Genomic DNA, 14448 nt, shown 5'->3' on the forward strand with positions numbered 1-14448 from the left:
CAAAATGGAGGCAATACCATGGGCTAGAAAGTGGACTTGGGGAGGGGGGCCCGTGAGTGGACCTGGGACAGGAGGAGGAGAGAGTTAAGCGTGAAGGACATGCTAGGAATGGACATTGCTCATCAATTACGCTATGCATGCTTAAAGGTTTTTCCGGCCATTTGCTTACCAGGAAGGGGGGGGGGGGGAAGAAGGGGACGGCGGGAACTGTATGTGCCCTTACTATGATTGTGATGTTAGACCTTGACTGAGCGGATGTTATACCAACTTTACATTCACATCTGTACTTGTTGGGGGCGAAGGGGGGGGGGGGGGGGGGGGGGAGTTCAACAAAATAAAAAAGCGGATGCCCAGCTGACTAATATGCCCACTAATTATACTGAGGCGGGGATGCACCGAGAGAGACCCGAAGACTCGGTCGGACTGTTTTATGGACTATGTATTGCTATGACATTGGGGGCTCCAAGCAGTGTTTCCTGAATGTACTTGTTTTGCCTGAATAATGCTGCCACTGTCACCCTTTTCATGTCTGAGCATCTGCAATAAAAATTGTTTACAAAAAAAAAAAAAGGATCAGGTAGTTGATCCAGGTTTGGGTGATTTCTTACTTGTTGTTCTGAGCACATAACAATTCCATCTTAGTGGTTAAAGCTTCAGTTACATGCAGGACATTCAGCTACGGATGAGGTGCAGGGAGTGTTTGAGGTGCAAGATGTCAAGAGAGGAGGAGACTTTCAAGAAGAGTTGTGGACTGTCACCAAATTAAATAGTTTTGATGCATTTATCATCGAGTAGAGCCCCAAAGGGCTCCATGTGGAGGCTGAAGATAAAGGTGTACAGATTGAAGACGTGTGACGGGATCTTCTGAGACCTGAGAGTGACCATGTGAACGAACGGATGTCAGTTTGAAAGGTAGGCTGGGATACCGGAGGGACAGAATTAAAATTACCAGCCAATATCTTTGCATTAATAGTCTGTCATTTGAGGGGCATGGCCAGGCGCCAACAAAGATGGCTGCTTAGCCCAGAGCTCCTCGGAGCCGCAGCCCTTCATCCCAATAACATCCGAGAATGACTACTCCTGTCGCGCTCCACGCGCTGCGCTGCTCTGGTGAGGGGAAGCGGCGACCAACGAGCCTGCTACGGTCCCTATCCGTGCTTCTGGGGTGGAGCGGCGGACCTGTGGCCCGGCGCCGTGTGACGGCCGCCAGTGCTGGTGCCCCCCATGCGGCCGTGGACTAAACAGAGGCCCCGGCTTTGGGGCCCAGACGGAAAGTATCCTTCGGGAGGCGTCGACGGCGCAGATTACCCCTGGTGCGGCGGGGCTGCTTTGGAGGGGTCGGAGGCCATATAGACCTGCTGGTGGCCCCTTGGGACTGCTCGCGCGTCGGATGAGAGACTGGCGGGCCGCGCTGCAACACGCATCCTGCAGGAGAAGAGGCAAGTGGCGCCATCTTGATCTACGGCCGCAGCGGCATTGGCACAGCGGGGCCGAGGGGGGTGCGCCTGACTTCCACCCTCGGCGCTCTGATCGATCCTGGAATGGCAGATGAAAGCGGCCTAGTACTGTGGTGACTTTACTTATTGAGCCGGCAAAGAGGGGGGACCGCCTAATCCCCCGGGTTGCACTCCAGCCATTTTGGGCAGCCTGATAGTTGACTCAGGGGATTGCTAAGTGGCCCCACGTGGAGTCGGGGGCGGCGTGGGATCGAACTGCACCCCTTAGTGTATGAACTCCCTCCCTCTGCCTGAGGATCGCGAGTGGTGGTGGTAACGGCAACTTTGAGGTAGCAGTGCTGTGTATTCTTTGGAGGGCCCTTGCTGCTGGAGCTCAGTACCCCGAGGTTGGTCGGGGGGCCAGCGAAGTCCTTGACACAGCGACGCCCGGAGGGGGTCTTGCTGCCCTGGTGGTGACCAAATCCTACACGATGCCTGAAGTACCATTTCTTTGGTGGGAACTGCCTGAATCACCCAATATGAGGCCTAAGCAGACAACAACCTCGCAGTCCAATAAGCTAGACAATAATACGCTGCAGAAGGGGGCACCACAGACAGACGTGCGACTGGAGAGCACCCCAGGCACAAGGAACAGTCTTGACCTCCATCCAGACGCTCGGCTCCATGTTGGAAACCAAGATTGACAAGGTCTCCATAGAGGTAAATTTACTCAGCGCAGACCTTAGTAAAACCTCAGAGAAAGCCAAAACTAACGAAGCCGATATCCGTGAGCTCCAGACTTCGTCGAAAGCGATGGAACAACGCGTTAACGCACTGGTGCATCAGCAACGACAGATGTCCCTGCGGCTGGAAGACCAGGAAGGGAGGGCCCGCAGGAGTAACATTCACGTGGTGGAGTTGCCGGAGGAACTTGAGGGGCCCAGTGTCGAACTCTTTCTGGAAGATCTGATCCTTACTCACCTCAAACCTAAACGGCTGTCGAAATTCTTCACCATCGAACGTGCCCATCGTGCGCCTATCCCTAAACCCAAACCGGGGGCTCCGCCCAGGACAATCATTGCAAAAATCTTGAATTATAGGGATAGGGACGCAATCTTACAGACAGCGAGGCAGGCCGGGAACTTACAATATGAAAATGCCACTATACGGTTTTTCCCGGACTTTACTATCCAAGTACAAAGGGAGAGGCGCTCATTTACAGGTGTCAAAGCAGCGCTGTGAGAGAGGGGAGTCAAGTACATGATGTTCTTCCCGGCCAAGCTGAAGGTTATCTCTGGTGGCAAATCTCGGTTCTTCTTCTCGCCGGCGGATGTACAAGACTGGATTGATCGGGAGTCCTCGCGAGTACGGGATCAAACGGATGGCGAGAACTGGAGGGACACTCAGGCTGCTTCACCGGCATATATGGTCGGGAGATTGGAGGTAGATGCGCAGAGCCAACGTTCCTGGAGATCGAGATCGGAGAGTCCTCGATGGGACGACAGAGCACTAACGGCGACAGGACTGCTGCTAAGACTTATTGATTCACGTAAAGTACTCTGTGTTGCGGGGCCTGAGGGCGGGTCGGATATGTCTCCTTTGTCAATTCTTGGAGGGGAGGGGACAAACATTTACTCTGCATTCTGAAGGGGGGCCAAGAATACACTGGCGGTGGATGTGTTGATCCCCACCTGTCAGTGATGCTCAGTTGATACCAACAGGCCCCTTACGGGTGGAAATATTGGGCACTCATGTCGCAGAATTGACTGGATGGACCTTATCCTAGTGGAGTGTGGGAGGAGTGGGGTGACTATGTGTCATTCTGTTTCATTATTTAAGGGATGGGGGGGGGGGGGGGGCGGCGGCTTGAGTTGGGGCTGGTTCACGCACCGTACATGGAAGGTACTGATAGGAAGGGGGGGGGGAGTTCTCTGCTAGTTTTCTTCTCCTTCTGGTTGGGTCGAAAGGCACCCTGCTAATTGGGGATGTGGGTAGTTCTGAGCCTACGGAGCAGGGCAGCAGGGAGGGCGGGTCGAGGGGAAACAGTTGGGAAGAGGGGGAGTTGGGGGGGCTGGAGTTGCGGGGGGATGGTGCGAGGGGTTGGGGAATGTTTGGTGTGGTTACAACAGATTTATGCACATATTGAAGTACGCTGTACCAGGAGCCCTGAGGAGGTTGCTGTAGTTTTGAACACTTACCAATATGAGGTAGGATAAAAGCCTCAAGGTTTTGAGTTGGAACGTCAACGGGCTTGGGGACAAGCTTAAGAGAACTATAGTGCTGCAATTTATTAAACGCCACATGCCGGACGCGGTGCTCCTTCAGGAGACCCACCTACTTGGCACTGCATGCTACGCGCTTAACAGATGGGGGTTTTCGCTGGTGGCTCACGCCGGCTTTACGTCAGGGTCCCATGTGGTGGGCATCATGTTGCGTCGCAGCCTTCCTCCGGTCGTGGATCACACGGAATTTGATCCGCTTGGCTGCTATTTCAGGTAGATGGGAGGGCCGCAGAGTAAACCTGGTCACAACCTATATCCCGCCTGGGCTACAGACTCAATCATATCAAGATTTAGGAAAGTTACTTCTTTCCCTTCCGGAGGGGCAGCTCTTAGTGGGGGGGATTTCAATGCAGTGGTCTCAGGACATCTAGATAGGCAACCACCAAGGGATCTTCCATCGGGTCACACATGGTTAGCGGATTTCATTGACACATTCGGCCTCACCGATCCATGGCGGCTCAAACATCCATTAGATAACCAATACACCTTCTTCTCGGGCCCACATCGCTCTTTTTCCCGTATAGACTATATATTAGCACCCATACAGCAGGGCACTACTGTGCAAGACGCCACTCACTTAGCACGAGGCATTTCGGACCACTCCCCACTGCTGGTACATCTCACTCTCGGAGAGAAGAGGGTGGGCAGTATAGCACCGATAAATGCCTGATATCTCCGTAACGAAGACACGAGGAAGACGCTTACCCTGGCTATCACTCGATACTTTGAAGACAATGATGGTACAGTAGACTCCGCGGTGACGCTGTGGGAGGTTTTTAAAATGGTACTTCGAGGGGAGGCCCTCTCGGCGATTGCAGGACGTCGCAAGGAGAACACATGGTCCACTTGCAGTGAGATCTCCGGGAGCTGGAAGATGCGGTACTTACCCAGGGAGACTCTGAAGCGACCCACCAGATGCAACTCAAACGAGCGGAATATAAGGCATTGGCCACGGATGCCACGAAACATGTCCTTAGAGACCGGGAGGGGAGGATCTACGACCAGGGAGACAAGGTGGGCAAGCTGATAGCTTGGCTAGATAGGAAACAGCAGTTGCAAAAAGTGGTGGCGGAGCTCAGAACTGAAGCGGGGGCTGTTATTACGGAACCAGCTGATATTGTCCGTGAGTTTGAGCTGCACTACCGGAAGGTCTATAGTAAGGGGTCCGACCGTGCGGAGGAGGACTCGGTTGACTTGCTTGCCGACATCAGTTTGCCTACCCTCACGGAGGCAGAACGGGAGACTCTTGAGGCGCTGCTCTCGGCTGAGTTGGGCCGAGCCATTAGTGATCTCCGCTCGGGAAAAGCCCTGGGACCTAATGGGTTGCCTATCAAGCTTTTTAAGCTTAAATCTGATTACCTGAGCCCTTACTTGAAGCGGATGTTCGAAGAAAGCAGGGAGAGGGGTCTGCTGCCCCGGGACCAGCACATAGCCACCATAGTGGCCATTCCTAAGGACGGCATACCACGAGATTCGTGTGCGTCTTATAGGCCTATCTCGCTACTGAACGCGGAGCCCAAGATATTGGCCAAGGTGCTGGCCAATAGGCTCAGACCCGTCCTGCCGACACTGGTCCATCAGGACCAGTCAGGTTTTATGCCCCATCGCAACACGGCACTTAACCTTCGCCGGCTACATGGAGTACTGGCGCACTGCCACACCTTCAGGGAGGATGCCGTAGTGGTATCACTTGATGCCACTATGGCTTTTGACACTTTAGAATGGACATACATGATGGCGGTACTCCGGAAACTGGGCTTTGGCCCTGAGTTCATCAGGTGGGTGCGTCTCCTCTACGCTGAGCCTTTGGCCCAGGTAACGGTAAACAACAAACTCTCCAAGGTCTTTGCCTTAGAGAGGGGGACACAACATGGGTGTTTCCCTTTCGCCCCTACTTTTCGCCCTATCCCAGGAACCACTTGCGGCCTGCTTCAGGCAAGACCTTTCCCTAAGAGGGCTCTGGTGGACCGATGGATGGGAGGACAGGATTTCATTATATGCGGATGACATCCTTATCTATCTCACAAGACCTCGTAGGTCTCTGATGGAAGCCATGGACATCTTTACGTGTTTCGGGAAGAACTCAGGGTACAACATTAACTGGGGCAAGTCTGTAATGTATGTCCTTCAGGGGACCCGCCAGTGGTTCCCCGGAACTGCCCGATTAAGACAGCCACTGATGGGTTTAGATACCTGGGGATCTTTATCTCCAAAGACAAGGCCACCAGATACGAAAGGAACCTCCTGCCACCACTGCAGCGTTTTAAGAAGGACTCGATCTCCTGGCGTAAACTCCCGCTGTCCCTGCTTGGTAGGGCGTAACTCTTTAAAATGATGGCATTGCCGAGATTCTTATAAGCCCTGCAGAATTATCCAGACCTGGTACCACAATCCTATTTCACGTCTATTGAATCCATGCTTAGAGAGCCATTATGGGTCGGGACGCCTCGTATCTCCCTTCAGAAACTTACACTAGGTTGGTTTGACTGAGGTATAGCGCTCCCGGACATTCGGAAATATTATTGGGCCGCCCATCTCTCGGCCATCAATCAGGGCACATATTCAGACGGCGACGATCCGGGGTTTGGAATGGACCGATGGCTCCTACTGGGCGGGAACTTTGAGGCGGCACTGTACTCCAAACCTGGCAGGTACCCGCTTACGGGGCACACTAAACACTCGGTCCAACTGTGGCACACCGTCCAACGCAAGTTGGGATGGGCAGACACTTTGACTCTGGCTAACCCGTTATGGGTTTCGGAAAGACTGGGTACCTTGGGCCGCACCAAAGGGTCCGCAACTGGGACCTAATCGGGATCTCCCACATAAGGGACATATGGGGCTCAGACGGTGTTGTCTCCTTTGACTCACTCCAGCATATGTATGAGCTCGCTCACACAGAACATTTCAGATACTTACAGGTCAGACACTCCCTGCAATCCAACATCCCCACGGGAACTCTCCCCCCGGCCTCATCCCCCCTGGAGGACAGACTACTTGATGGCCACCTACCCGAGCACGCCATATCCCTCACATACAAGAAAATTATCAATAACTCCCCAGACTTATCGCGGCCCCTCAAAGGGAAGTGGGAGGCGTATGGGTTGGAAATAGATGAGGAGGAGTGGAGGAGTGCCCCAGCGTCCCCAAAGGAAGTAGCCATTTCGACCAGGCTTTGTCTGATTCAGCTCAAAATTCACCATAGAGTCTATATATCTGGAACTAGATTGCAGTTGATGGGCCGCAGTGAGGATGGGCTCTGCAGGAGGGGGTGTGGAGGGGTGGGGACGTTCTTCCACATAATATGGGAATGCCCTTTGCTCCAGACTTATTGGCAACGGATACATCGATGCATGCAAGAGGTGTGGGAGGTAGAGCTCCGAGTTGAGGCAAAGAGATGTCTCCTAAACAACTGGGAGCCTACTGACCTACCAACTCGTGTGAGGACATGGGTCACATTGGGATTCGCAATAGCGAAGAGGAACATAGCTAGAGTATGGGGAGCAGTGAAACCTCCGAAAGTGGGATCATGGAAAACAGACATGGACTGGTGCATGCTCCAGGAGAAAACAGTCTATGTGGCAAGGGGATGTCCCCGGAAGTGGGTTGCTGTGTGGTCCAACTGGAACGAATATAGGGGCCTCATATGCGAACCCCCCCAGATCACACCGGTTGACAAACCACTCGCAGTGCTGAATACTGAGTGACAAACTGCAATGAATGTTTCCACAATTGCATGCTCTGTCAGATCGGGCTTCCTAAGGTACACTTGTATTTACTGTACTGTATTTATGTGACACCCACCACTGTTTTCTATTACGTTAATAAAAAGAATTTTTAAAAAATTGTCTGTCATTTAAAAAATGTAGTCAAAATGAGGAATAACTGCTAATAACTGGATTTACGAGTGTTTTACTTAGCAGTTTCTCACCATTTCAGTAAAGAAACCAGGAGGAAAGTATCTGTGGAACCACCGGTTGGGAGGTGGAAGAAATGAAGGGCATCTGTGTACTGTTCCGGAGGAAGCATTATCTGCTCCCCTTGGACTGTTTTAGGCGGCAAATGGGGTACAGACAAAGCTATTGCTCACTGTTCCTTTCCTGGAGCAAGTCTTACAGTCGGAGTCTCCGAATCCGTAATTATCAGGTCCAGAGTTTTTGGACCTGATAATTCTGTGCCAGAATACACTTGTAATGGTGACTTGAATAATTTTACCTGGAGTGATTGCTTCGGTTGAAATAATCCAACTTGTAATGCTGCCAGTACACTAACACGAAAATTTCAGTGAAAGGAAAAGAAAAACAGTGTGGGCTGTGGTGAAGAAGTGGCTGATGCAGAGTGAGTGGCATGGCTGAGTGGGGAAAAGTAATGTAATGTTGTTTTGCCAGATTTTAACTTGATTTTTGGAAAATACACTGTACCCGGCTCTCATCCTCCTATCCAGAATAAATCCCAACTACAGGTTTCCCGAAAGAGTGCCTTATCTAGACCAACATTGTTTCATGAGATATGGTCATGTTAAGACATTGAGGCATTCAGGTGGCAAGAGGTTGTACCATTACCAGGCTGAGAGACTTATGGCAAATGTTTGTGCGTTACAAAGAATTCCAAAAACCAAAAAAGAAAGATGAAATCTCTGCTACTATTATGGACAAGGAAAAATATTGGTATGCCCTGACTGGCGAAATGAACACCTATAATAGAGAGCGGGCTGTCAAATGTATACAATTCGGGGTCGGTCGAAGTGGTGATTTGGAAAAGTTTCAGAAACTCTCTAAGAACTTGAAATATAAAAAACAAACATAATTACTAGTTCAAGTTTATTTTATTTTGTTTGATTAATTAAAATCTTACAAAAGTTACTAAAAAAACATCAAATATAAAAGTTTTAAATGAAATACAAGAATATAAAATTATCATAATTTAAAATACGCAATATATATTAATACAATCGATTAGCAGTTCGAAAATTCCTCCAATTTTTTTCTAATGATACACAAAAATTTTACAAATGTAGAATTCATAAATATATCCTCTGGGTTTAGACTTGCTATCAAAGCTCGCCTACATGTCCGTACTCCACGATCGTTAAATAATCTCTTCTAATTTTAAGGAATCCTGTTTGATTTGGGGGTAGAATCTGCTTTTCATTTACCCAATCTGTTAAGTTTGATAATAAAATCCCCGCGAACAGTTTTGCATCAGAATCTTGAAAGGTGATCAATCGATAATTCTCCGGCAATTGCCAATTTCCTTTCTTAGTAGTTCTTGATTGTACCTGTAGTCCTTACAGAATAACATGAATGTTTCATATTCAGACAAAAAACTTGAAAATACATCTTCAACTGAATGCTCTTTCTCCTCCTGCAGTCGATGATTCTATTACGTCCCCACTTTACTGCCCGTCTCGGTTGCCGTCCTCCCACTGGATACTTTGAAAGTGCTTTCTTCAAACTGAATGAACATCTTTTAACTACTCTACAAAATAAATCAATAAATAGAAAGGTGGAAGTCCTAAGTGAACTGCAATGTCCAGGATTGCATCTTTGCAATACCGTCACACAGGAGGGGAAGCACGGCGCGTAAGACGGCAGAACACATCAGGTTTTGGAACCGCAGACAAAAGCCAAAAACAGCCACCCCATGTAACCAAGGATACTTGTGGGAAATCATCTTTAAACTTAAGAAAAGATACCCACGAAGTAGTTACACGTGGAATCCGAAGAGCAGGAGGCACCACGAGAAAACTCACCAATATTTGAACCAAATGAATATGCTTAACTCCCTTGCAGAAGATAAAAATGACCCATAACTCGCAACGTAAAGATACATCTCAAGAACCCAGGGAAACTGGCCGCTAAGGGAGACCTTAAGTATACTATTGTGCCTTTCTATCAAGATTCCTACAGAAAGAAACTTTTTCTTTGTGAAACTGAGGACCCCAGTATTAATTGTCCTGAGGAAGGTGTGACCGTATCAAGGGTACTAACACCGAAACGCGTCGACGCCCGGAAAAGATTGAGAATCCAATAAAGCCTAGAAGATACCAACTGTATGCAAAACTTAACAATTGAGGTATATAAATGCAAACCCAGTAAGGCTATTGGATCCCATAGATCAGTTGATACAATATTCGAGCAAGTATTACAAGTGGGGTTTTTGTTCTGTATTTTTTGTGTTACTGCTATTCTGTACTGTATTGTATATGTTTCACATTTAGATCCTTATATAACTTTCTTTTTAAATTCAGAATATGTTATTTATGTGTCTTTTTAACAAATTTTATTAGTATGAAATGTAATCTACTTTGTTGACATTGTGTTTTTTCAAAAGAATTGTATGTTTTCAGAAGAATTGATTGATTTTTTCTGAAATTTTAATACCAGATTTTCATTTTTAATAAAAGATTGTAAACGTCATACTTTGGTTTCTGGTGTGTCCCCTGACAATAGGTCTATGGGTCCTGTGGACAAAAAAAGAACATCTGTCCCCTGCACGCCGTAATCTCTAATACTATTCCAGGGATTTTCTCTAGACTTACTTGGTCAGGATCCTCTACTGCCCAGTGTTCCATCTTTCTCAAGATTATTTAACAAAGTCTAGAATTAAATTTACGCAAGATGAATTTGAATCTTAATTTTCAAGGTCTCAATAGCATCACACTACAAAAAATCATCCCCAAGCATTTGGTGGCTGAACAGAAAAAAAACATGTTTTTTCATGAATGTATGACGTTGCAACGCATGCCTTTACAATGCAGTTTTTACACCACAACATCCTTTACAACGCATACATTTATATTGCATACCACTACAACAAAAACATTTCAACTGCATTTACAACGCATTCCATTACATTGCATTATACCTTTACACCACATACCTTACAACGCATACCATTACATTGCATTGCATTTAAGGTAAATGTTGGATAGTGTAGGAGGTATGAATTATGATTCTAACTCCAGAGGGTGCAACAGTAGGGTAAATGTTGGATAGTGTAGGGGTAAAAAATTACTATTCCAACTCCAGGGGGTGCAACAGTAGGGTAAGTATTGGATAGCGTAGGGGTAAAATTTACTATTCTAACTCCAGGGGGTGCAACTGTAGGGTAACTGTTGGATAGTGTAGGGGTACTATGCGTTGTAATGGTATGCGTATGCGTTGTAATGACATGCAATGTAATGCTTGCGTTATAGTGACATGCGTTGGTTGCAGTGTCATGGATGCATTGTAGTGAGTGACAAGCGTTGTAAAGGATGTTATGATGTAATGACTGTGTTGTAAATGTAGTGCGATGTAATGACTGCGTTGTGAAGGTTGTTTCCCGTTTTCCAAATGGGGAAGCAAAGATTAGAACCCAGATTTCCCGCTTCCCAAGTGATCCGTTCAGTCACTAAAACATACTAATGCAAGACTAGATTTATTACTGTGTAGCGGTCAAATAGATCCTTCATTGTTTTTGTTAACACCTGAACAGTTTAAGACAGGCAAACCAAGGTACAATATAGATGGGACCAGGTAAGTGACTTAAGATCAATAATCAAAATCTTACAGTTGCAACAGGAACAACATTTTTGAGACAGAAACTCAGCAAACTGGATGTACTCCTGTGATCAGCTGCTTCAAATCTATTCCCCTGATTAAACGCATCAATCTTGTTAAAGAAAAAATAATAAACTTAGGCCCCAAAAAAAGTCAGAAATACCACACAAAATGTAATACAAATGTAGATGAAAAAAATTATCTCTGCTAGCTCACCAATGAAACTGCAATTCACTTTTAGAACAGCATTCAAAAAGAAAAGTCATTTAGTGGTGGAAACCATTTAAGAGGACTACAAACTCGAAGTACACCATCCCTAATCTAGGCAAATGTGGCTCATGGTAACCTGCAGCCAAAGATCAAGTAGTAAAAAAAATATATATCTTGCACACTGTAAATATTTTCAACACTTCATGTATCACGTCTGTAAAAATCAGTACTTACACAGCCATCTGCAAAGACTTTTTGCCATATTTTCCAGGCTCCCTCTCTGACTGTATCAGATACTTTCAGTGAATCACACAACAAAGTGAAGTCCGCATCATCAAGCCACTGCCTACAAAAACGATAAAAGTAAAGAAAAAACAAGCATTAACATGATAGTATCTCTGAGGCAAATCCCTTAACATACATATAGATGAGACATTCCCTAAAAGTATTTTAGATCAACTGCGCGGCACCAATCAAGTGTGCTTCAGGTACACTTTAACAGTAATTTTGAATATCAGCTGTTTCTAATCATCGATTGCAAATGTCTGCCAAGCCAAAGTTCAGTTTAGACAAAGTTTTACTTTTTGTCTAGGTAGAAACGTCCCGACGCAATATATGCTTTCAGCGCCAAGATTCCTAGTTGGGAAAGTTGACTATGACATGTTCTGGTACATGGTATGCAGGTTCACAATGGCTTTACAGGCAGAAGTACTATGCTAGAGAAGACAAAACCTGTGAAACACCTTAGGACCAAGGCGTTGCATCGCTGGGCTTGCTAATAAAGGAACAGGCCATGGCACCGGTGTGCAGAACCAATTGAAGCCTCCCTACAGTATGGTGAGCCATAGATGTTGCAGCAATGTCCTGAAACAGGGATGACTGGTAGGTCGAAACAAGCATTTGCAATGCAATAGGTCTCGCATTAGGAAAGTTTGAGCTATTGGTATTGTAAATGGCACATTTTTTATTTATGTGTTGGTTTTGAAAATAGCTAAATTAATAGCTTTGTCATTTACAATGCCAATGGTTTTAACTTTCGCAAACGTGACACCTATTGCATTTGTAATGCAATATGTGTTGTATTTACGTGACTTAGATGTATTGATATTACAAATAATGGCTTTTAATTTTTTTAATATAATTAATACTTAAATAAAAGGGATTGTAATTTATTGCAATAGCTTAAACTTTTGTAAATACCGTTTGTGAAGATAATGTTCAGTGTATTTTATTGTGATGGAAATCCAAGTACAGAAGTGAAATATTAACATCTTTTTTGTGACATTTGTAATAAAGCTTGAAACATTGAGAGAACATATTTGAACCAGTTGTTGTTGAATGGTAGCACAGAGTGATGCTGTGGCGTTCAGTGGTGCAGAGTGATGCTGGGGCGTTCAGTGGTGCAGAGTGATGCTGGGGCGTTCAGTGGTGCAGAGTGATGCTGGGGCGTTCAGTGGTGCAGAGTGATGCTGGGGCGTTCAGTGGTGCAGAGTGATGCTGGGGCGTTCAGTGGTGCAGAGTGATGCTGGGGCGTTCAGTGGTGCAGAGTGATGCTGGGGCGTTCAGTGGTGCAGAGTGATGCTGTGGCGTTCAGTGGTGCAGAGTGATGCTGTGGCGTTCAGTGGTGCAGAGTGATGCTGTGGCGTTCAGTGGTGCAGAGTGGTGCTGTGGCATTCAGTGGTGCTGTGGCGTTGAGTGATGCTGTGGCAATGTAAAATGTAGCAAGGCGAGAGCTGGAGGGGCCAGGAACTAGAAACATTTGAAGCTAACGAGGATGGCAGAGAGCTGATGAAAGGGACGCTTGTGAATGTCTGACGCCTGTGGATGCCTGACGCTTGTGGATGTCTGACGCCTGACGCTTGTGGATGTCTGACGCCTGACGCTTGTGGATGTCTGACGCCTGACGCTTGTGGATGTCTGACGCCTGTCGCCTGTGGATGTCTGACGCCTGTGGATGTCGGACGCCTGTGGATGTCTGACGCCTGTGGATGTCGGACGCCTGTGGATGTCGGACGCCTGTGGATGTCGGACGCCTGTGGATGTCGGACGCCTGTGGATGCCGGACGCCTGTGGATGCCTGACGCCTGTGGATGCCTGACGCCTGTGGATGCCTGACGCCTGTGGATGCCTGACGCCTGTGGATGCCTGACGCCTGTGGATGCCTGACGCCTGTGGATGCCTGACGCCTGTGGATGCCTGACGCCTGTGGATGCCTGACGCCTGTGGATGCCTGACGCCTGTGGATGCCTGACGCCTGTGGATGCCTGACGCCTGTGGATGCCTGACGCCTGTGGATGCCTGACGCCTGTGGATGCCTGGTGCTTGTGTATGTCTGATGCTTTGAGATGCCGGAGGCTTGTGAATGCCCGACGCTAATCGTGTGTGTTGGACTTGGCCCTTCTGGCAGGTTCACCCCTAATCTTTTTGCTTTTAATCTGTGATCTATGTTAATGATTTTTGGTCTGTGCGCACTTTTTCCCTGTGTCCCAGAGTAAAGTGCGTGCATGTAGTTAGGCTGGCCTGCTCTCCCATAGGGATACATGGGGAATGTCTGTGTCCCTGGTAGTTCCTGATGCGTGGGGAGTGCAGACTCGAATTTGGTATGTGCGAGCTCGTGAGAATGAATGCTTCGCAATGGCGTATGTGGCATGAGTGTGTCTTGTGTAGAAATGCCACTTCTAGGACTTGGCATATTAATGTAAAATATGCCTGCCGTGTGATTGGCTGGAGCTGGCTGGTGAGCCTGGCTCCAGGAAGACTGGATGGGTCTGCCCGGTGGTGAGTGCGAGATTAGCATGTTGATGGCTTGGGAGGAGTGCACCTGGTCCCTGATGGGGCTGGACTTTCCCCACACAATGCTGGCTCCACCCCCTGTAGTGCGACTGATGACCCTAGCCCTGCCAGTGAATGAAATGGGTGGTTGAGCTATCAAGGGTACTTCAAAACCAGCTGCGACTGGTTTCCCCCCACCCTGCA

At 47.7% G+C, this 14448-nt stretch overlaps 1 protein-coding gene across 1 annotated transcript in view; it reads right to left on the reverse strand.

Annotated features, from left to right (window-relative positions):
• Positions 1-14448, reverse strand: part of RB1 (RB transcriptional corepressor 1) — a 1321361-nt gene that overhangs the window by 1284454 nt on the left and 22459 nt on the right. The window contains exon 2 of the mRNA XM_086934987.1: positions 11707-11818. Within this exon, the coding sequence (XP_086791113.1) occupies positions 11707-11818 (112 nt within the window). The remainder of the gene's footprint in view (positions 1-11706; positions 11819-14448) is intronic.

The sequence above is a fragment of the Lissotriton vulgaris genome, chromosome 8 (genome assembly GCF_964263255.1).
Source record: "Lissotriton vulgaris chromosome 8, aLisVul1.2, whole genome shotgun sequence".
Classification (NCBI taxonomy): domain Eukaryota; kingdom Metazoa; phylum Chordata; class Amphibia; order Caudata; family Salamandridae; genus Lissotriton; species Lissotriton vulgaris.